The sequence below is a fragment of the Acromyrmex echinatior genome, chromosome 3 (assembly GCF_024713525.1).
Source record: "Acromyrmex echinatior isolate Ae372 chromosome 3, ASM2471352v2, whole genome shotgun sequence".
NCBI lineage: Eukaryota > Metazoa > Arthropoda > Insecta > Hymenoptera > Formicidae > Acromyrmex > Acromyrmex echinatior.
The window spans coordinates 3,948,675-3,972,577 of record NC_141854.1 but is presented as its reverse complement, the minus strand read 5'-3'; the positions used below and the strand labels follow the sequence as shown (position 1 = coordinate 3,972,577).

Sequence of the window (23,903 nt, the reverse complement as noted above, 5' to 3'; positions counted from 1 at the left end):
ATTATCGACAATTGATATAAATTTGCTATTGTTGACATAAATATTTAGTTCATACATCATTAAATTTGTGATTTTTTTTATTACATAAATATTCCATAAATACATATGCATATTTGTAAAGGTAATAATCCTATATATTGCAGAAAAATTACAATTTTTTTTCTGCAATTATCGTTTCTGTTGATAATCAAACTTTAACGATAAATCACAATTTAAACAAAAAAATCATAAAATTAGTACAATATTATTAGTTTTTAACTCTTAATCACTTCAATATTCACAAGGACGCGAACTCCTGTAAGGATGTAGGCCTTTTATAGGCCTTCTACAATAAGCCATTAGAAATCAGAAGTCAGAAGCTAAAAATTGATCAATCACAGTCAATTTTTAGCTTTTGACTTCTGATTTGTGACTAATAACTTATTGTAAAAGGTCCATTAAACGTACATGTTTACATCAATTTGTGTACGACGACTTTAAAGTGAACTGAATGCTCATCAATCCTGCCAATGAAAAAAGGTTATAAAGTCCCAGACACAATGTGAAGGAATAGCGATAGCGATAGAAATAATATGATTTCATCAGAAATCAGATACACTGGAATATATAGTTTCTGATAGGTTGAAATCGAGTTATTTCTATCGCTATCGCTATTCCTTCGCATTATGTCTGAGGCTTAAGATGTTGATGTGGCGCATCTTATTATTGCATAAATCATGTTTCAAATATGGCGCCCTTGATTGCACCACGAGAAACATAATTGTGAATGTATAAATGAATGAAGTGTATAATCTCTTTTGAATTTACCTCTTTTCTTGTAATATACGATGGTACAAAGTAGAATATTCGCACGGAATCGAGCGCTCGGATATGTCAGTAATCATGTACCTCTTATTACGAGGTATATTGTCAGAAGGAAGGAGCATTTTATCGTCACATGTGTAGGCAAGGAGTTCCACACTTACACGTGTAAACATTTTACTCTCCTGAGTGTCTCAGGTACGCATATTGATGATATCACTTGCCTGACTACAGACACATTTCACGTATATACGGCGAGTGCAAATAATATTTACGCATGGCGTAGAGGAACCGAGTTGAAGCATACCTATAAGGGTCATGATTGTGCAGTCCACATTCTGTTGCCATTCGGCGCACACTTGCTCTCTGTTGATGAGAGCAGTACCGTCAAGGTCTGGGATATCAAAGAAGAAAATCTTCTATTGGAGTTAAATTTCAGCAATAACGTCTTCAAAATAACTGCACTGATGCATCCCAATACTTATATGAACAAGATTCTGCTGGGTAGCGAACAGGGTCAGCTTCAGTTATGGAATATCAAAGCGACCAAGATGATCTATACATTCAAAGGATGGCAAAGTAGTGTGACTGTGTTGGAGCAAGCACCTGCGATAGATGTGGCTGCTATAGGTTTGAATAATGGCCATATTATACTGCATAATCTCAAGTATGATGAAACCATCTTTGAGCTAGTACAAGATTGGGGTCCAGTGATATCTATCAGCTTTCGTACAGATGGTCACCCTATCATGGCAACAGGCAGTCTAGGTGGACAGATCGTGTTCTGGAATTTAGAGCAGCGAATGGTGGAGAGCCAACTTTGCAATGCACATGATGCTGCTGTCATGGGTCTGAGATACATACCAAACGAACCATTATTGGTTTCATCTTCGCCTGACAATTCTCTAAAGCTATGGATATTTGATATGGCTGATGGAGCTGGTAGGCTCTTGAGAATTAGAGAAGGTCATGCTGAACCTCCAACGATTGTTCGATTTTATGGAAATGACGGTAATTATCTGTTGAGTACAGGCGGTGATTCTTCCCTCCGGTTGTTTTCTACTGTCACAGAAATATTAAACAAGAGTCTAGGTAGAGCCTCGTTTAATAGAAAAGCTTCCAGAAAAAAAGGTCACTCGGTTGATGATCCGATGTTAATGCCGCCAATAACTGCACTTGCATCTGAAGTAACGCGGGAAAAGGAATGGTGCAATATAGCAGCAGCTCATTCTGGTTTAGGCATGGTCACTACGTGGTCGTCTCACCTCCAAAAGATGAGCGATCTTAAGTTACTTCCCGAGAGATTTAAAAACAATTACAATGCTATTGCGACTAGTTTATATTTAACAAGATGTGGAAACTTTGTTGTGATCGGTTATAACACAGGTCATGTTGATAGATTTAACATTCAATCAGGAATACACAGAGCATCTTATGGAAATGAGAATGGCGCTCATGAAGGTCCTGTTAAAGGCGTCATGGTTGATGACTTGAATCAAACTCTTGTTACAGCCGGCAAAGATGCAAAAATTAAGTTCTGGGATTTTAAACCTAAAAAAGGTATTTGTGCCGTAATTAATTATAATTCCTTCAAAATAAATGATATTTTAATGTAATTTTTATTTTTTTAGATATAATTACGGCAAGAACGATATTAACAATAGAAGAATCAATTGAATGGATACGTTGTCACAATGAGAGTTCCCTTGTGGCAATAGCTTTAGAAAATTTTGATATTATGTTAATGGATCTGGACACAAGGAGAATAGTTCGACATTTTCAAGGACATGAGGGACGAATAACAGATGCATGTTTTAATCCTGATTCTAGATGGTTAATCACAGCATCTATGGATTGCACTATCCGAACTTGGGACATACCGTCGTCACACTTAATAGATATTTTTCAGGTAAATTTTATTTCAAAATTATAAATAAATAGATAAGTAGATGGATTCTTGCGAAATACAGTCTGTTCAATAAGAGCGTTGTCGCTATTATTCGTAGCTAGTAAAAGATGCTTTTTTAACAGACTATAGATAATCATTTATCTCATATTTCTTTGCTTACTTTTCAAGTATTGCTTAGATTTTTGTATTATTTGGATTGCAAAATATATATTAATATTAAATCCTGTGCCTTACAGGTTCCTGAAGCTTGTATATCTTTAAATTTCTCTCCGACGGCAGAATTTCTTGCGACCGTCCATGTACGTAATGTAGGAATCTTTTTATGGTCGAATCGTGTGCTGTATTCGCATGTATCGCTAAAGGCCATTAATAAAGACGATATGATACCTGAAGTAGGACTTCCTGGATCTTCTGTAGAAGCTAAGAAAGTTGATGAAGATGATATCGTCATCGAAGAGCCAGATTATGTGTCTCCTGATCAACTCAATAGTGATCTTATAACTATGTCCGCCGTGGCCCAATCTAGATGGCAGAATTTACTCGATATCGATATCATTAAAAGGAGAAATAAACCGAAACAGCTGCCTAAAGTTCCAGAGGCTGCACCATTCTTCTTGCCTACAATTCCATCATTGCAATTGCGCTTCGATTTTTCGGACGTTAAAATTAATGAAAACACTGAAACTACTCGTATTCATCCGGCCTTACAAAATCTTACTTCGTTCAATAAGAGTCTACAATCGGTCAATACCAACGATTTTTCAGATGTAATAGAGAAATTAAAGGTAATGGATTCCAGCAACATCGATTTCGAAATTCAATCATTGTCTTCAGACGAGAGTTCCGCCGAACTGTCAATGATGCAATTTATGCAAATGCTTTTTTATATGATGGAACAACAGACAGATTTCGAATTATCACAAGCGTATTTGGCGGTATTTTTAAAATGGCACGGTACAGCAATCTTAGAGAACGATACGTTACGAAATTATCTACGGAAAATTCAGAAGGCACAAACAAGAAATTGGCTTACACTACGAGAGAAGTTATTTTATAATTTAAGTGTTGTACAAAATTTAAAAAAAATGTAAAGTGGACAAATTATTTTTATATCATGTAAATATTTAATAAATTTTTTTACAAAATAAATGTTTCATATTTTTTTGAAATTATGTCCCCTTCAAAATTTACATATATCATTCATCTGGAAAATTACTGATAATAAAAGATAATCCTTGAATTTAGAAAAAAATATCTATTTATTCACATATGTATGTTATTAAAATTATACTGAAAAATTTCGACCGTTTATATTTATATATAATGTAATCACATTGTAATAAACTTAAATATATATTATATTATACCATATTATATATAATACAATCATATAATAAACTTAAACATCGTATGTTAATAAAAAAATTATCTATATCCTCTTTTTACACATTTTATTTCTTCGCGTAAGTATAAAGTATAATAAATATAACACATGTTTAATATGTAAATGTAATTATTGAAGAAAGTAATCCTTGAATCTAATAAACCTAAAAAAAATGCAATGTTTTTTGGTAGATTCAAAATCTTAATCATATAAGTACACTTTGTGACAATATCAATATTTATAATTTATTCCTTGTAATTAAGAAAGCCCTGCAATTGTTCTATTATTGAAAGTTCAAGAGACAAGTCATTAATATATGGTTCAAAGTTTGTAACAATTCTATATAGACTACGTTTTATCGCACTTCGTAAAGATGTAAAAATTTCCCTAATTAATTTATCATCTGCTTGCATTTTCCTTGCAAGCATAGCTGATTTTGACAGTTTGTCCAGAGCCTGCTTCACTGATAACAGAGTGTTGATGATGACTGGTACATCTTTTTGTACAATACCATAAGAATCTTCGCTTAACGAAAAGACGGTCAAAGATGAAATAGCTTCGGCTGCCCAAATCACCAGTTGTCCATTTTGTAAAGCATAACGAATTTTATTGTCATCTTGTTCACCAAAAATGTAATTGATAAGTGGCTTAGACAACAAATATGCTGTAAAAGCATCTTTTTTCTGTTTGATAAATTTTTGAATAAATGAACCGCTGTAAGGTGCTTCTCTTACATCTTCTGATACTGATATTGGTGCTGTATCTGATACCAATTTCCGCATATGATATATATATTTGCTTTGCTGAACTGGTGGAACTCTTGCTGTCAAAGTACTATAACAGGATTGATCTTGAGATTTTATAGATATCGCATTGAGATCCAATGAAAACTTCTCAAGAAGTTTTGTACTCTTTTGCACTACACAATTCCAATTGTATGGATGACCACCTGGTTGACTGAGCGTAAACAATATACTCCTTCTCATTTTCTCTTTTTGAGCTAAGGTAACCAGGTCTAAATAACCCAAGTGCTGCATTATAGGTATCTTGTCCATTGATAGTACATCAATAAGGGTAGTTTCTGAACTATCAGGAGTATATGCACCACTCAAGCCAAATTTGAATGGAGCCCATTCTGTCAGATATATTTCAAATAGCATGTTTGTATTATTGGTAATCAACATAAATATAAACTGATAGAGCCACAGTTGCCATATCAGTGATAGATTTAATAATCTAGACACAGTGTCTAAAGGTTTGACCTCCACCTGCATGGAAATTGGCAACAATGCTTCACGGAAATATGATCCCATGAAATAATAAATAGCCATGAAATACAAAGTCGACCACATGGAGGAAATCATCAATGTTGGAAACATGGTATAAAATCTTCGTCTTAATTGAAGGAATTTGGATTGCGCTATAATGGGAAACTGGAAATATTTCTCAGCAAAATTGCCAGTTTTGAAAGAGAAATACAATCCACTCCATAGACCGCTAAATAACAGAAAGTAATATTCTTCCATTGAACATGTTCCATATACAATGCTGCAGTCTGTAGTCAAAGAGCTATAGCTTCCTTTCTTCAATGACAATTGTAACCAGACCACGATACCACCAATAACAATGTACAATGCTCGCTGAAATAAGCTTTGAATTCTAAGAGTCATATACAGCTTGACAAATCTGCTCTTGTAGTACAGTGGAGGATGCAGATAATTCTTGCTACAGAAAAAACTCTGCAGGAAGGTCACCAGGGTAAGAACGATGATATAAGTCCACATTCGGGGAGACATTACAATGGTCCAAGTTTCCTCAAGCCAATGTGCATAGTCCGTGCTGAGATGTGTGAGCAGAACGACGCAACAGACGACAAATAATTGCAAAATTACACTCGTAATGACGGCCAAGGTCATCCGCTGTATCAGTAACTCCCTGCAGCCCTTCTTGTCCGTCTCAATCATCGTGTTGGTCAAAACCGGTTAATCTTCGCGCCAATTAACCTTCAAATCTTCACCAAATTCCATACAATAATATATTTCAAGCTTCCTCGCGGTGCTGGGTAAGCAGGTGTAATGTTGCCATCGCCTTTTCCGCAGGCTTCATCGGAGATTATATCTCTATTATAGTCAGTATTGTCAGAGAGAGACAATTAAACAGAAAAAATTTCAAATAATTTAAACGATTTTAAATACCGCAACCTAGCACAACCCGCACAACTTCGCCTGCCACATGGTGGAAAGAATGAGTGAGTTCAAGTCGGCAAAGTGGATAGGCATGTTATGTGCGATTGAATATGATTGGTTGGACCTATAAGTAATAATCAATTATGCTCATTTGCTCGGCAAGCAGGCTAGTCGCATTGTCAACTTGAATGCATATAAGGCTGCGTTCACACTTTGACGGAAAAGAGGAAACCAATCGGAACTCGCAGTAGTAATAGGCGATACATTTCGCTTGTCTGCTTCTGTCATTTTGCTTCGTTCGTCTCCACATTGCTCAATTCCATCATATCAATCAGCATCAAATTATTTTAACCTTTCAAAATACGACAGTTTATTACAAAAACAATGACGCACTCACTATTCCGCAACATCAAATGCAGAATAGCGTTGAGTGGTTGTTTTAATAACGCATTCTCTATTCCGCAGTCCTATTCCGCACTGTGTGATTTCATCCTAAGCACAATAAAAGGAACAGGGAATAGAGAACAGAGAATAAGAATTTCAACCTATCAGAAACTGTGTATTACATAATACATGATTTCTTAGGGGAAGCCCCTAAGAATTTCAAACAATTTCAACCTATCAAAAACTGTGGCCCTATTCTTGAACACATATATGAATACTTTTCGCATACGAAAATGTTCTCAGTTTCTCGATTGTGATTGGTCGATTGTATATTGCTATTTTCGCACACGATCAATTTGTTAAAGAATAGGGCCCTTGAATATATATTGGATGAATTTTCTGATCGCGGTCCTTTAAGTTTATTTTTTAAGCTGAAGTATAGATATATTTAGTATATGCTCTTTGTAAAGTGAAATAAATATATGTTTAATGTTGGCAAAAAGCAAGAAGAATATTAAAGTTTCAGTGCAGCAATAAAAAAATAAATTTTTGGCATGCCAATGGGTTCTTCATTGTCCTCTACATTAGCGAATATTGTTCTACAAGACTTAGAATAAGAAATTATTACGAACAATAATATTGTTTCGTCTTTTTATTTCCGTTATGTTGATGATATTGTATTGTGTCCGTGCATAAAAACAAAGTAGAGAATGTTCTGGAATTGTTTAATTCATATCATGAAAGGCTAAGGTTTTTACAATTGACTTTGGCGACGAAAATGACGTTAATTTTTTAGATGTTAAACTAATGAGACAAGAAGGAAGAATCATCTTCGATTTATAAAAAACCTACTAATTCAGGGAAATATTTGAATTATTATTCGAATCCATTAGTGCATTAGTGCATAAAAGGGGTGTAATCATCAGACAATTAGACAGAATATTGTTTTTATCCTATCCAAAATTTCAAGAAAAAAACATTTCTAACTTAGTTCACACTCTGTTAATGAATAGTTATCCTCTTGAATTCATTTTTTCAATAATAAAAAACAGAATTAAAACTTTAGAAAATAGAACGAATTTAGATAAAATAGTGAATGTAATAATAATGAAAACGATTCTAATTCCAATTTAAAGAAAAAGTTTTTTATAATACCATATTTAAGTAAAGTATCGGAAAAATTTAAAAAATTATCACATAGTGATCAGGGCTTTAATATTGTTTACAAATCTATGAATAAACTGAATAGATTTAAAACTGGAAAAGATCGTTTGTGTAAAGAGGATCATTGCGGAGTGATTTATAAGATAAATTGTCTAAATTGTGAGTCTTCTTACGTTGATCAAACAAAAAGAAAATAAAAACTCGAATCAAAGAACATAAGATTGACATAAGAAGATCCATCTCTGAGATGTCGGTGGTTTCGCGCCACCAATTGAATGGGATGCACGAATTGGATTTGAATAATATTAGAATTTTAGATACAGAACAATCATTATTTAAAAGAAAAATTTCTGAAATGATATATTGGGTCATCTAAAAAGTATCTGCGGTTTTTTGTCACTAGATGTGTGTTGATGGTCATATATCTAGTGACAAAGTACCGCGGATACTTTTTTTTTAGATGACCCAATATTAATGATAGATTAATTTTTTAAATTAGAATCTGGAAATATTCTTGTTCTACGTAACTTGCAATATGATAATTGGCGCTGTAATATTATATGATATGATGCACCTTCACAAGATGAAAGAACATGTTTATATATACAACGTTTATATTATACGGCTGAATTTAATGTCAGATATATGTAATGCTGCGTTTTACTAATATTTGTGATTTTACTGAAGATTGCCAGATTGTGGCCGAAACATCTAAAGATTTTCATTAATGTAATGAATAATTAAATTTCACGAACAACATCCAGTGGTTTCATGCTCCTTTTTTTATATGTTTGATTTATAAACGTTCGTTAGAATTATTCATTATAAATTAATTATGAAATTTACATAAATTAGTGTATCTTTTTATTTTATATTATTTCATGCTGTCCAAGTAACATTGTCTATTATTTGCTATTTAAATATAATAAATTTACTTGTGTATAGTTTATTACGAGGGGTATCCAGAAAATAAGTTCCGTTTGTATTATACGTTTAGTAAGGTCGATGTATGAGCGAGCTGGCAACACAGCATTGAAGAGGGGAAGCTACCGAATAGAATGAGCGGTGTTCGGCGTCAGTAGCTCGTGAAACACGGTCAGGAGAGGTTATCAAAATGGAGTCCTCCACTTCGCGTCCCGCCACCTCCATTCCGATTCCTTCTCGAGTTGTTTTGCGCGGCATCATTCAGTTTCTTTTTGCTCAAGATTTTAAATCGGTTGATATTCACAAACAGCTTGTTTCTGTATATGGAGAGAGTGTGATGAGTGAATCTATGGTGCGGAGATGGGTCCGAGAATTTAAGGCAGGAAGACATTCGCTTGAAGACGAAAGTGGGAGAGGCAGACCCTCCCTTATCACGGATGAGTTGACGACAAAAATTGAAAATTGAAAAAATTGAAAAAACCCACCCACCGTATAGCCCGGATCTAGCACCATCGGACTACCATCTTTTTACGAAACTGAAGGAGTCCTTGGCCGGAAAACGCTTCCAAAGCGACGAGGAAGTTCAGACAGCTGTAACTAACTGGACTAAAGAACTGGCGGGAAGTTTCTATGCAGAAGGGATTTCGAAGCTTGTTTCCAGATATACAAAATGTATTGAGATTGACGGGAATTATGTAGAAAAAGACTAAAAGTTGTCAAGTATTATCCATGTAAATTTTAGATTTTTTCAATAAAAACTTTATTTGTAAAAAAAAAACGGAACTTATTTTCTGGATACCCCTCGTATTTAAATGTAGAAATTTTAAATTATATTTGAAAGAAATCATAATGCTGTTTTATGTTTTAGACTAGAGCACTGTCAACTCAAACAGCTGGCCGAGACAGATATTATAAGATTCTTGGTAGGAACACAATCTTCAAAATTCAGTAACAACCACTTAGTGAAGCTTAAGGAGGAAACAGGCAATTTAAAGACTCAAGTGTTCCAGCATCCAATAGAAGAAATTTGGTCTTTACAGGCTTCTCCAACTGAACCCGATGTATTTATTACATGTTACAATAGTTTAAGTAGTAAATAAGTCTTATATTACACATTTAATTTCTTAAAGTAACATTTTATCATTCAAATTGAAATCGATTGTGAATTTATCATTATTAATTATATTATTAATTTTAATAATTAATAGTTATATCAATTTTAATATTAATAATTATATTTTATGATATTAAATGTGTCTTTTGATGCTTCAAAGAATTATTTTTCTAGAGGAAGGTATCTGCCAGATGAAAGGAGCAGTCTGGAAATTCCCCGAGATAAAAAAGTAACGATATTCTGCAGCTCAATAAATTAGCTGATATTGATACGACTCCATACGGTACTGATCTCAAAACTATTGCCTATCACCCTATGGATGGCAAGAAAATAGTGTCAGTAGTAGAATAATTTTGTTTTGTGGGATCTAACTGAAGGACCACGGGTATCGATTTCTTATTTTTTTAAATAATCGAAATTACTAACATTATACATCGAATTTATCCCTGTTATTTTTAAAATTGATCTTTTAATTATTTTTCTATACATTCAGGTAACAGTAGCGGATACTTTAGCAGGCAAGAGTCAGCTACGATTTATGAATGGTAAGTGAAATCCTCATAATGATGCTAATCAGTTTGTAACCCTGAATGACAACAATGTTCGTGGATGGGATTTTAGAAGTCCGGCCACTGTCGCATGGTCTATTTTATCTGCACATTCCCAAATTATTAGGTAATAATGATATCATAAAGATTGATAGAATTGAATTCATATTATTTTCATCGTGTAACTTATTTCTCAAGGATTTAGATTTTAATGCAAATCGTCAGTATTTTCTATCTACTTACGGTGACGGATGGATACATGAAGTTTTGGGAAATACGACTACCCACGGAACCAGTGTTGTTACGTATGGAACGTTCACACTGGGTGTGGAACATAAGGATTAATCGTTTTCATGATCAACTCGTTTTAATGTCTAGCAATGACTCCAGAGTGATATTATACAGTATTGCGTCCATATCGTCTGAACCGTTTGGTGTCAGACGAACCTTCGGAAAACGAAGAATCTTGTGGAAAAAAGAAGTAAATAAATGTATCATGGAGTATAATTTCTTAGCCAATTCATGCATAAAGTATAACATTTTATGTTACAATATTTTAGATTAGAAGATGGTCTGGTAGGAAGATACGAGGAGCACGAAAATGTGTGTATGCAGTGGAATGATCGTCTGCTGATCCTTGGACTTTCGCGTCTCTTAGTTACGACGGTAGATTGGTTCTGAATAAAGTACCGCGTAAATATAAATATCAAATACTTCTTTAAATATATAATATATTTAGCGAAAAATAATATTATACACATCTTATATTATTTTATTATAAATTCAATTTTTCTATATATATATATATATACAAAAAATATAAAGTATATACATAGTATATAAATGTACATAATACCAAACATAATTTTATAATTAATATATGTATACACACATATATATGTACAAATAGAATATGTGTATTCTATTTAGAATCGTTCTGATATCTTGCTAGCTATATTTCTTAATTGTCCATAAACCTTGGAAGGAGGACTGCCTAAGATTAAATTACATATCGCCCTACGAGCTAGTTGTATGTTCTGGTAAGAACCAAGAATGTGTATCTTGGTATTGGCTATCACAATCCTAGTTTTCGTTACATTCTCAATGGTAAACTTCGTTCTTCCACCTTTACCCGCTAATCTTCCAATTGCCCTAGACTGGTGATCCCCTTTCATTTGTTGTCTGACGTCTTGTATCTCGAAAGATTCTACAAAGAGATCATCCAGACGTAACAAAGCCAAAGCGTCCTCCACTTCGAATCCACAGATGAATGCTTTTACGAAGTCTGCCGCTTTTTGAAGGTACGAAATATCCGGTGTTTCTGGTGCCGTTCTAATTTCTACATTTCTAGTCTTCACATTGAAACGTACTTGCAATTTCAAATGTTCAGTGATAGGTGTAAATATTTTTATCCAGTTTTCCTTCAAAGGCGAATATCTGTGTGCTGGTACTGATATCTAGAATCACATTTGTTTAAACTTAAGTTTATTTATAAATTATTTTCCGTTATATTTAAAGATAATTTTTGTTCTTCTAAAAAATAACTTGTAAATAACTTTGTTAAAAAAAATTATTTTAAAAAACATGTCTTATTTTTATTTATTTTTTTTAAATCATTGGTTGCATTCAGCAGAAAAAGCAGCTTTGCAACTGTTGTAAAAATCTTGAATATGATTGGTTTATACATTAAGATCCAGTGAGAAACTAAAGACGAGACCAATCATATTAAAAAATTTTACAACAGTTGCAAAGCTTTTTCAGTTGAACGCAGCCATTGATTCTTACATTTAATTCTTCGCTGGATCTAACTATAGAAACCAATATTAAAGAATCATTAAGCGCTAACTAATTAGTTTTATGTGCTGAATGCAGCCATTATATATTATATTTTGTTGCACATCATATTACCTTTCTTTGTTCTCCACCTTGCACGTTCTTGGCTTTCTTTTTAACTGAATGCTGTTTTACTTTTCCCTTTATTCCATTAACTATCTCTACCTACGGGACAAGGAGTCTTTATTATTTTTATTAGTGAATACTTTATATACAAGTGCATAAGCAAAACGTCAACCAACTGTCATTTATGAAAAACAATTGACAGCGATCAACAGAAAAAGCAGTTTTGCACACACACACAACTATTATAAAATTTTTCAATATGATTGATTCTTATTCTTAATTTTTCTTAATGATTAATTATTTAATTTCATTAAACTGATGGTTTTGTAGTAATTTTTAAAGTTACCATTACAAAACTATCAGTCACAGCTTAAAAAAATACATTTTTATATTATCACCAAGTGAGGTTAAGTCTAAAACCACGAGCCTAAGTAAGGTTAACCACGTGTTAACTAGAAAATGGAAAACCATCTCTTAACAGCAATTTATTATAGTTATTTTATCATATATAATAATACATGTGCAATGATATAATATAAAGATACCGACAATGTCATTAATAATTACAGAATACACATAATTGATATAAAATCATTGATAATGTAACTGTGTGGGAACAATTTTATTTCCATAAATAGAAATTTCAGCAATATTACAGCAACGTTGCAATGTCGCTGAAATATTGCTTGAATGTTCTATACTATCTGGAGTTTTCGGGTTTGTCTGTCATGTGTTCGTAATTTTATGATATAACTATAAAAATAAATTATAAAATCGTGAAACACAATTTTAAAAAGGCTTCTTTTGCAAAATATTATAGTTATTCCTTGATTAAAGTTGTCTTCAATTTCAGAACAATATTTGTTGTTTAACACAATACCTCCATCATGCAATCATCGTTGGTTTGACGTTTTTTGGCTGTTTTCTCCATTTCAATCTCTTGCTGGTGCTGATGTTGATCAGTAATACTCATTTCTCCTCTGATTTTCTTTCTTTTCTACTGATATATTTAAATATACAATATTTTTCAAGAATAGTTTGTCCTCTCTTGTCGCGTTTATTCTCACGTGAACAGTGGAACGACGATTTCAGAAATGGCAGATAAAGATATTTTTACATAGTGTTACGTCCCAAGATCCAACCGTTGGTAATTGATACCTGGACAAACCGGGGACCAATGGCGGGTAACAAATCGAGAGTTGCGCGTCCTTTCGGTTAAGAAGAAACTTACAGTAATCCCTTCATGAATCTTGCTGGTGCGGGACACGCGGCTCAGTCTGGACTCCGGTTGGTCAGGCTCCTTGTAGGTGCTCGATGATTGGCCGGCGCTGATTCCGCTCGTTCACACACACGATCTCCAAGTCAAACGATAAACGTATACGCGCGGCGGCGTTTATTGTAAAAGGAGAGGTTTCGTCAAATATTATTATATATATGTATTTATAATTGCTCAAAAGTAATTAGTGTATTTTATAACTTCTGCAGTTGCTACACACATATCCAGACTTATGTTATAACTAATAATTAGATGCGGTTAACTAGGAAGGTTAAATAAGATGTACCTATGATTAGATTGGATTGCTCACGCGAGTAGAATTTAGGAATTAAACTAGAAATCACGATACTCCGGAAGAGACCGTTTCTCTTCGACCAGACCTGACCCTGGGAAGTTTTGAACTGACCCCTTAAAACACTCGCTGCTCGCGAGAGAGCAAGTCCCGTTTTTAGAATCCGAACGCTTCAGGAAAAAGGTGTCCCTCCATGCTGGTAGGGCGCGTGAGGTGGGGAGAAGATCAGGGGCGGTCCCTGCAGTTCTAGTGCCCCGTCGGTTATTGAAGTAAGGAAAAATTTGTAATTTGGCCAGGGACATTCCTGGACAAGTTTTATAAGTACCGCTGACGTGACACAAGTCAAGTATCACGAACTTGCTATTCGTCAATTTTGATCACGTGACCTGGTTTTAGCAAATACAATAGTAAGCTCACGATGCTCGACGTTCGACGCTTCCATGGGCGTGTTCAAGTCGACAAAGCGGCTTGGTCTGCTCACCAGCAATTAAACATGATTGGTTGGAACCATAAATAAAAACCACTCATACTCATTCGCCTAGTCGTAATTTTTGCCATCTTGAACTCGCCCCATGTAATGGCACCTTAAAGAAGTCTCTACACGAAGGTGTTCCAAAATTTATTGCCAGTACTGAAAATCTATGATGTACGTAACGTACCATTTTCAGTGGTGGCAATAAATTTGAAATAAATCCCGTAAATCCGGATGTACTAGGTATTTTAAACCGTAAGCCGTAAGAAAAGGATGAATCTTAATCAATTATTCTCCTCGCATTCGACTGTAGTTGGTCAATTTCTTATGGCTTAAGGCTTAAAACACCTATTGTAGCTACGTTCGGCAATGCAAATCTGAGGCATCGGAGTGCTCTTTTTCTACAGTGCACGCGTCATATACTACAATATAAGAGCACTTCGACATCTCAGATTTGCATTGTTGAACGCAGTTTGTAGATCCGGACTTAGGCCGCCATTCCATGGAGCAAAAATTTACAGCGGACTGGAACTGCGCGATCAATCACAATCATCATAGAAAAGAAAGCAAACTAATGATTGCAGAGTTGTGATTGATCGCGCTGATTCCGTTTCGCTATAAACTTCCGCTCTATAGGACGATAGGGTGCGGTCCCATGGTTCGAAATTGGCGCAATACGGAATTGACGGAAAGCTCGTGATTGGTCATGGCTTCTTTCCGTCGATTCCGTCGTTTTCTGTTGCGCAAATTTATTTCTTTTGCGGATTCCGACGATGCTTGCATGTGTGCGTGTACATATATATACTTATAAAAACTAATCTCATTAAGCTGATTTCAACGGAGAAAACTGTCTCCTACAAACGCATGGTTAATCAACATGTTGAGGCGTGTTCGGATTCCCACCTGGGTGTTAGTCATCCTTGTTTAACATTTGATAAATAACAAGAATGGAGTGATAATAGAATTTCCTATATCCCATGGAGCGGAACTTGCAGATGCGCAATCAATGCAAGCCAATGACAAACGCTATTCCGGTGGATCTAATGAAACAGATTTACAGGAAGGCTCTTGTGATTGGTCAACGCTAATTTCGCATTTCGGAAATTCCACGCTATGGGATATAGGAAGATACATTTTAGCGGAACGGAATGAAGCCACGACCAATCATAAATATTCCGCCAATTCCGCATTGCGCCAATTCCGCATCATGAGATCGTACTCTTACAGTCAAATACAAGGAAAATAATTGAGTGTAAGGGTGAAATCTCATGGTCAGAATACATGGTCGGAAATCACTGTGTGATTTCACTCTTAGCGTTGCATGAAATCCTTAAATATTTTTGCACTTAAAATGAGGTAGATACATATTTTGTCTTAAAAAGAGAGAAAGCGAAGATGTCGAGTACCAAAAGTGTAAGCAACGCAATCAGATCTATAGGACTTATAGACTTATAAACTTATGGATTACTTTAATGATGTTACTAATTCGTACAAATTAAAATCGTGTTGCTTAGGAGTTTTTGTTAGTATCAACATTTTCCAGTCTAGGGGCCAGTTTTATTAACACTATTTACTTTATCCACCGATTAACTTTGAGTATCGTCAATTGCTAAACTAAAAACTTATTACCTCTAATCTAATTTTGAAAGTATGAATTTGTAAAAAAATAGCCAATTATATTTACATTTAAATATTTTTTTTATCTCCACACAACGCTTTTTCTTTACTAACAAGAATAAGTTAGAAAGACAGATTTTTAAATCTTACTATTGGCTATTTTAGTGATGTAGTTAATCGATAAATAAACTTAACTGTTGATGAAACTGGCTCTATTTTTTCGGGAAAATGTCATGTAATCAGGTGAAGTGCTCTCATGGATGCACAGTAGGAGTGAACTTTAAATAATTTTTGATTGGCTATTCCAGTATAATCAGCGCTATTATACGCGAGAAAGTGCACATTGGGGAACATTTGATTGATTATTTTCAGTATTGCTATCACTATTGTGCGCAATGGTTGCATTCAGAAGTGCGACCGCTCATGAACGTTCAGTGAGTTTTTGCAACTGTTTGATCTATATTTTTACATCTAATAGTGTTTTTACATTAATGGATTAAGGAGTAGGCGTAGAAATCGACCAATCATAGTTGTAGAATATAAGAAAAATAATCAACTATGATTGGTCGATTTCTACGCCTACTCCTTAATCAACTACTATTACTGCCTATTGTAGACCATGCATTATGCTGAAACTGATTAATTAGTCTGGATCTACAATAGATGATTTGAGCCTTAAACTTTAAGCCTTAAGCCATAAGCCTTAAGTAAGAAATTGATCAATTACAGTCGAATACGAGGAGAATAATTGATTGTGATTCGTCCATTTTTTTTGGCTTAAAAATTTATTGTATCCCCGGATTTACAATAAGTTCTTAAGCATTAAACCATAAGAAATGGAATCATAATCAATTATTCTCCTCGTATTTGACTATAGTTGATCAATTTCTTATGGCTTAAATTTTAAATCTTATTGTAGAACCGGACTAAATCCGGGCTAAAGTGGATCGCACCCTATGGCATTTGCTAGATCCGACGTGCGTCGTACAATGCTTTGCAACTAATCAGCCAGAAAATAATATTTTGTATTATTGATATGAAATAAAATTCTGTTTTTTGATTGGTTGTAGAACGTCGTATGACGCACGTTGGATCCAATGTGAATCCAACAATATGCCGCATAACAACATACGGTTAGGCATACGCACAATTGAAGGAATAAGAAATTCGAAATAAAGAATAAACGATTTTAACCTATTAGAAACCATGTATTCCGATGTATCCGATTTCTAATAGGTTAAAATTGTTTATTTTTTATTCCTAATTCTTTATTCCTTCTATTCCGTGCGCAGGGTCTTACGATAAGGTACTTTCTATTTGATAACACAAGACTCAAGTCGACATGTTGTTTTATCTTCATTAGGTACCGTCACATGAGGAGTAATCTGCATAACCTAAATATTCTAGTAATTTTATTAGAATTCGTTATATTTTATTTACTAGAATACGCCATTCTGAAAGCTGAAAGGATTCACATTGAGCGTATTTCGCAGAAGATTAAAGAAATGCGACCAATTGCTGATTAGAATTTCTGTTGTACATTCTAATAGAATTGCTAAACGAATTTACGATTGGTTTTCGTAACCTACGCATCACGAAAAGTATGCCTCATAGCTGGCATCTTTCCATCGTATACATGAGCGGATGATGAATCATTAAAATCGGAAAGTCTTGTGAAACTATTCTTAGGCATATTCAACGCGTTTTTACACGAAACGAAAGAATCTGACAAAAACATGTGTCTCTCTGCCCTGTGATCCGAGATATTAAGCATTAAGTTTGTTGACCATTAAGAAAACTATCATAGAGGCAAAATGAAGCCTATAATTGCACTTCCATGGGTTCCGACTGGTTTAGTCTTTCCATGTGATGTAAAGTGGCGCACGACTTTTATAATTGTACAAAATCGAAACTCATGTGCATTTTTTTAGGCAGAATAAGTTAAAATAAGCCAAAAATTGAATTCGACGCATGGTAGTTTTATCATGTTTTGGCGTAACAAAACAATTGCGTAAAAAGCATAAAAGAACTAGACAGAAACTGATGTTCAAGTGAAACGATATGATTAGTCGGTTAACTTACGCAGGTTATACGCCCATGGAGTATAGAGAATAGGAGGCCAAACTTACGTGGACGAGACCATCAAAAAGCATAGTCAAAAGTGGTCACCTGAATTAGATCGAGATGTCGCTTTCGTTCCACCATCTAGAGCCATTATAATAAGAGTCGAGACAACAGCGATTCGCCCTCAGGATTGGTCAGCGCCATGTCTGGAACCGTGCGATGTTAATGAAAACATAAGTGTGTATACACGCACTGTGTACGTGTAACAAAGTGTGAGTTTGTGTAATGTACTCTGTTAACGTACGTGTGAATTGTGTAAACGACGTCCCAGCAATGGCGTCCTTCCGGTCTATTGTTTTGACTCTTATTATAGCGACTCTAACCACACCGTTCTAGCAGTTTGAATAGTAGGTCATACCAACATGAAGAATGCTTTATTGCAGTTTTAATGACAATTTATGTTTTCTTGTTACTGTCAGAGTATGATATCAAAGAATAAGGTCTCTATTCTTAGATTATGTATGTTGGTCGTGTGCACGTAAGTATATATGAGAGAAGTTTTGCGATTCGAACGCCATCTACCGAGCACCATCAATATCAATTCAAAAATTTGATTTTGATCATACTTTTCAAAATCTAGTTCGACTTCTTATTCTTTATACTCCATGATTAAGCCTCATATGACGGCATCCTCATCATAGTATAACTACATACAGTATGGACATTGAACTTTTTATGTGGTCTCCAATTTTTAATGCGCATACGTCGATTTCTCACCAGGAATATGGCTGCCTTCAGTAAGTTGAAATTGCAGGTTAGGTTAAATTAATTAGATTTTCTCTTCATAAAAAATATAATTAATAAAATTTAGTTTTACTAAAATATTAAATAAAATTTTTTCGGAGACGCTATATTATGTAGACTATTATATTTATATACATAAAGTATGCATTTGTGTACGTATATTATTAAATTCAATAATTATATATTTAATTACAATTTTCATGCAATATTATAATTATTTTTTCAATACATAATTATTCAATTTCCATATAGTATTTAATCAATTATTATTTTTAATTTACTTATTACTATTTAATATTATTATTATTATTATTATTATTATTAATGTGAATATTATCTTCATGTAATGAGTTCGTTAATATATTATTATATAATTCTGATTAAAAAATATAATCACTATAAATAATTTTCATGTCACGACCGAATTACGTTTTTTTTTTTAGAAAAATCATTCTGTAGTTTTAAAAAAAGTCAAATTTATAATCACCAATCCAATCCACATGGCAGTGAATCATGTGACCTGGGACTCAGTACATCAAAGATGCCGACGCTCAGTGTCCATACTGTACGTACTTATTCTGTGCCCTCATTGTCTGATGCCCATTTCTATCAACGTAGATTAACTTTAATCTTGGTTCAACTCAGATCGGAATCAAACTATGCATTAAATATTGAGATTAACGATTAAAATTTCATCAATAAAGATAAAGAAATTTTGGTTCTTTTTGTTCTGGTCAAACTTCGATCTTTCAATCTTCAATCTCATTCTTCAATGTAGTCTGATTTCGGCCTTATTCTTTATTTTTATCTAATCTTTAGAAAAAGAACGAAGAATAAAGGTAATTCACGAGCTGTTCAAACTGGCTGAAACAAAAAGAATCACGTGGTTAAAATTGATGAATATCAAATTCATTTTGATCACGTGATTCTTTTTCGTCGTTAAAACAGCCGGTTAGAGCAGTTCGTAAAAATTTATCTTAAGTTGAACCGAGATTAAAGTTAATCTACATTAGTGGAAATGGACATAAATGTCAGCAAGAACAACGCTTGTGTCATCAAATGGAAAGCATCCATAAACGCTTCCTATAATCTCAAGCTTTAAGTTGTCGTTCTGAATTCACCCTTAGGTGAGTTCACCCTTGGAAGTTTTTGAACGCAGCTTAGAGCAGTTCAAGTAAATTTTTGGAACACAGTTCAAACAGCACTGATCCGCTGATGGCGCTGATAATGCACATTTTAGAAATTGGAGCAAATAACCTCAATTAGAGAATAACCTTTTATTGTCAATAGTTAGCATTGAGAGTTTTGTGACTTTGACAGCCGTGATATTGCGAAATATTTGCTGCAGAAATTTTTGAAATTTTTGCGAATACTAAAATATTGAGAGAATATAAAATAGGCATTTATAAATAGAAAGAAGCAAAGGAAAAGTCTCGAGTTTGATATGTGTACGAAACATAATCTGATGCATTTTTTATTGGAATAAAAATAATCTTTGAGAGATTGTTAATTTATATTTTTCAGGTAATATATGTACATTCGACCCTTAGGCTAAAATAATTTAATTACAAGAAAGAAATGGCAGAAAATAATACCATCAAGTCAAGAGACAGAGACATGGACATTAACGTGGATATCAGTCGTTATTTAAACAGTGCGCCGCCTACGATTTTCGATGAGATCATCGCATTTCAGAAGCCTGGTTTATTCGATGTACAATCGGCTACTATGAGTCGAGTCTGCGACTATGATCCTTTATTCGATAGTGGACAGACAAGCGCCTTTGACGCAGATTCTCTGTGTACATCCACGACTTCATTGTTGGATGCTACAGTTAATCGGATCGAGCATAGCACATTGAATGATGCCTATAGAGACATATGGATATCATCGGAACATACTCGCAAGATATTACAATCTATTGCAACCACTGCAACTGGTACAAGCCACTTGGACCATGAGAATCTCACTATGCCTGGACTGGCAGTACAGGGTGATATGCCCGATTTAATCAAAAATGCCTCTATCCACTTCCTAGGTGAGGACGAGAATATCCATCGGAATGTGCTTACAGCGTCTGACGTGACACAGGATGAACGCGGTCTAAGAAATCTGATACAAGCTGGCTGCTATCGAGCAGCGGTTAATTTATCTGGTAGATTGCTGGCTATCTATGCTCAGGGCTATGGCAAGATTAATCAACCCAGTAAGCACACACCTCATTCTCTGCAGCTCTGGTATACAAGACTGTCACTTTTGGCCAAATTGCGGCAGATGGATGTACTGGAAAACGAGTCGAAGCCGTTCGGCAATTTAGACAAACCTGATATGTATTTCACTTTTTATCCTGAATTATATGGCACCAGACTAGGTTCCATGGCATCATTTGCATTTAGATTATTACTAGCAGAAATTCCATCTTACTATGGTAAACCGAAACAAACATTAGAAAATTTGTACAAATTATTAGCGATCGTTAATCAAATTGTAGCCAATTTCCAAGCGGGTTTCAGTGATGAGGGAATGTTTGCAAAAATCAGTGAATCTGATCAGCAAGATGCTGTGAAACTATGGACTGCCAGGAAATCTAGAATCTTGGTCTCCGTCATCAATTGCGCTATTGGCATGAGAAATTACATTCTCGCGATAGAGATACTAGAAGATCTATGCAAGTTACCTGATTGGACTATAGAACAGATAGGTATCTTAAGGTCAGCCATAGGAAGGGTACATTTGTTTCTTGGTGATGTTACAGCAGCAGAAAAATTTCTTGTCCGCATTAATAAGGAGGAAAAGGCAACAAGTGTCAGAGAGCTGGTTGATAATGGTTTAATGGCAGTTGCGCAGAATTCCTTTCAAGAAGCCTACAACTGCTTCCAAACTGCATCGACGATGGACCCGTCCAACGTAATGTTGATTAATAATATGGCAGTGTGTTTGTTGTACACTGGTCAGCTGAAAGCAGCTGTGTGGTTATTTGAGAGCATTGTTAATAGAAATCCGTTAAGAAGTCTGCAAGAACCGATTTTACTGAATATGTGTACGTCTTATGAACTACATACGACGCACTGTAAGCAACCGAAATTACATCTATTGCGACAGCTAAATAGATACAAGGGTGATGCTGCCGATATTCAGTGTTTAAAACTAGCGATGTAATATTAGTCATGAATTATCATATTGTTAACGTTAACACATTGCGATCCGAGCCCGTTATTTTTACGAGTTATATATTGTAGTTTAATTTATAAACAAATGTATAAAAATACTACGAGGATTCAACGCAAATACTCACAGTGTCGTTTTTTTTAAACTTAATCTAAATTATAAATTCTATCAGTTTTATTAAAAATTATGTTTGTTAAAAATTAGAAAAAATTAACTAAATTTAATTCTGCAATTTTTTATTAGTTTTCTTATGTTTGGAAATGAGACCACCGATACTTTGACTAAATACTTTGACCACCGATTACAATTTTTGCTATTATTTTTTAGTTTAATTGCTCAAGCTGTACTTTGGATCGGATCACAAAGCGTTAAGCCTCAGGGAAGATGTAAATGTGATATTAATAAAAATAAAAGTATGTTTTGTTATATATTCAGGCTCTGAACTTTTTTCTTTTTTTATTCTCATATCACTATTAATATATAATATGTTATTTACTATGTCATGTTCTACCAACGTACTTTGCCTTATACTGCGGTCAATTATATATAAAAAGTATGTGATTGCGCGTCCCGAATTTCCCTCCCAGGGTAATCGATCACATAAAAAATACAACAGCGGAGCATCAAAGTAAAATAGCCTTTATTACATCGTGAAACGAGGACAATTTAACGAATGTTCAACAATTGCTATAGTTTTCTCTCCACCTCACACTCTCTCCCTCGCTCTATTTCTCTTTTCTTTTTTTGCTCTCGCACGTGCCACTGAACACGTGATTTGCGCGCACGTTTTTCCTCTTTCTTCATTTATTGAATTTTTCGCTTTTTTATTACGTTCGTTTTTTAATCGAAAGAATTGTTACGGATGTCACAGCGTTCTCCGAAAATATATATTATGCAATAATCCGATGTCTTTTTACTCTTTCTTGCGTTTATAGTGTGTAATTTCTTCTTGATCATTTTTTCTGCGCATCAGTTTTCACGCTTCCAATTTCTCTCACTGTTTCCTCGTTTTCCAATTTTCCTATCATTTTACTTTTCTTATCTTTATTCTTTAAACTGGCTAGTTTACTCTTTCGCGCTTTTTCTCGCTTTCTCACTCTCTCTCTCTCTCTCTCTCTCTCTCTCTCTCTCTCTCTCTCTCTCGCTCTCTTATTATCGCGCGTTTACATTGTAGCACATTATTATTAGATTATCGAATTCCAAAATTGCATTCTCTCTCGCTCTCTCTCTCTCTCTCTCTCTCTCTCTCTCTCTCTCTCTCTCTCTTTCTCCCTGCAGAATAAAGGCACGAACTGGCGGAAAAGTCGGCCTAACTGTATAATATTTTCATTTATTTATTATGGATGGAACTTCGTGTCACAATACAATTATTTTTTTTTCTTTATTTCTTCTCTTTCCCCACCGTCGTCCTATGGGCCTTACGGCGGTTTCGGCCCATTTGAATTGTTAGTGCCGCGTAAGTTAACGACATAGTGAGCGCAGCGCAAGAATCTCCTCGTGTCGATATATATTATTAATTTATTTATATTAATTTAATTAATTTATTTATATTAATTTATGACTACACAACTATCTCGAATGCCCATTGCCGACGATCGAATGAGGACCGTCTTTCTTTATTAGATTAATACAATAGTAACTTTAATTCCTCTTATATAACAATAAAAGTATTTATTAATAATGAAAAAAATGAAAGATTTCTCGCTTCAAATATTGTTTCATTAAATACTTGATTCAATTTTGCGCAGTTTATCCTATTATAAATTTAAAGATAAAATACATAAATGTTAAGTATATTAACTTGATTTATTATAAAAAATATAAAGCTAAAATAATTCCTCAAAATAATTTTTGAGAATAATTTATATATATATATATATATATATATATATATATA

The 23,903-nt window shown here is 34.2% G+C and overlaps 4 protein-coding genes and 1 long non-coding RNA gene across 7 annotated transcripts; 3 read left to right on the top strand and 2 right to left on the bottom strand.

The window, feature by feature from the left end:
- The first annotated feature begins 699 nt into the window (after nt 1-699).
- On the top strand, nt 700-3,859 carry LOC105154639 (WD repeat-containing protein 36). The gene is made up of 3 exons (XM_011070302.2): nt 700-2,361; nt 2,433-2,710; nt 2,947-3,859. The coding sequence occupies exons 1-3, from the start codon at nt 828-830 to the stop codon at nt 3,799-3,801; spliced, it is 2,667 nt and encodes an 888-aa protein (XP_011068604.2). The 5' UTR covers nt 700-827; the 3' UTR covers nt 3,802-3,859.
- Nucleotides 3,860-3,950: 91 nt separating this feature from the next.
- Nucleotides 3,951-6,659, bottom strand: Ndc1 (Nuclear division cycle 1). The gene has a single exon (XM_011070303.2). It carries the CDS (start codon nt 6,056-6,058, stop codon nt 4,340-4,342), a length of 1,719 nt encoding a protein of 572 aa, XP_011068605.2. The 5' UTR covers nt 6,059-6,659; the 3' UTR covers nt 3,951-4,339.
- A 2,096-nt stretch (nt 6,660-8,755) lies between these two features.
- Nucleotides 8,756-11,437, top strand: LOC105154641 (uncharacterized). Of its 2 annotated transcripts, none has more exons than XR_015544512.1 (7): nt 8,756-9,483; nt 9,621-9,813; nt 10,041-10,251; nt 10,360-10,411; nt 10,488-10,541; nt 10,613-10,895; nt 10,975-11,437. It is a non-coding gene; the product is annotated as an uncharacterized LOC105154641 (long non-coding RNA). The 2 variants fall into 2 exon arrangements; XR_015544511.1 differs by having other exon boundaries at nt 8,757-9,424.
- On the bottom strand, nt 11,126-13,500 carry LOC105154642 (RNA-binding protein pno1). Of its 2 annotated transcripts, XM_011070304.2 has the most exons (3): nt 13,194-13,494; nt 12,323-12,412; nt 11,126-11,871 (listed from the first exon to the last, which is right to left on the bottom strand). In XM_011070304.2, exons 1-3 carry the CDS (start codon nt 13,284-13,286, stop codon nt 11,341-11,343), a joined length of 714 nt encoding a protein of 237 aa, XP_011068606.2. In that variant the 5' UTR covers nt 13,287-13,494; the 3' UTR covers nt 11,126-11,340. The 2 variants fall into 2 exon arrangements, with proteins under 2 accessions (XP_011068606.2, XP_011068607.2); XM_011070305.2 differs by lacking the exon at nt 12,323-12,412 and having other exon boundaries at nt 13,194-13,500.
- A 6,524-nt stretch (nt 13,501-20,024) lies between these two features.
- LOC105154643 (trafficking protein particle complex subunit 12) lies at nt 20,025-22,434 on the top strand. Its single transcript, XM_011070306.2, has 2 exons — nt 20,025-20,286; nt 20,363-22,434. Exon 2 carries the CDS (start codon nt 20,417-20,419, stop codon nt 21,995-21,997), a length of 1,581 nt encoding a protein of 526 aa, XP_011068608.1. The 5' UTR covers nt 20,025-20,286; nt 20,363-20,416; the 3' UTR covers nt 21,998-22,434.
- Nucleotides 22,435-23,903: the final 1,469 nt, after the last annotated feature.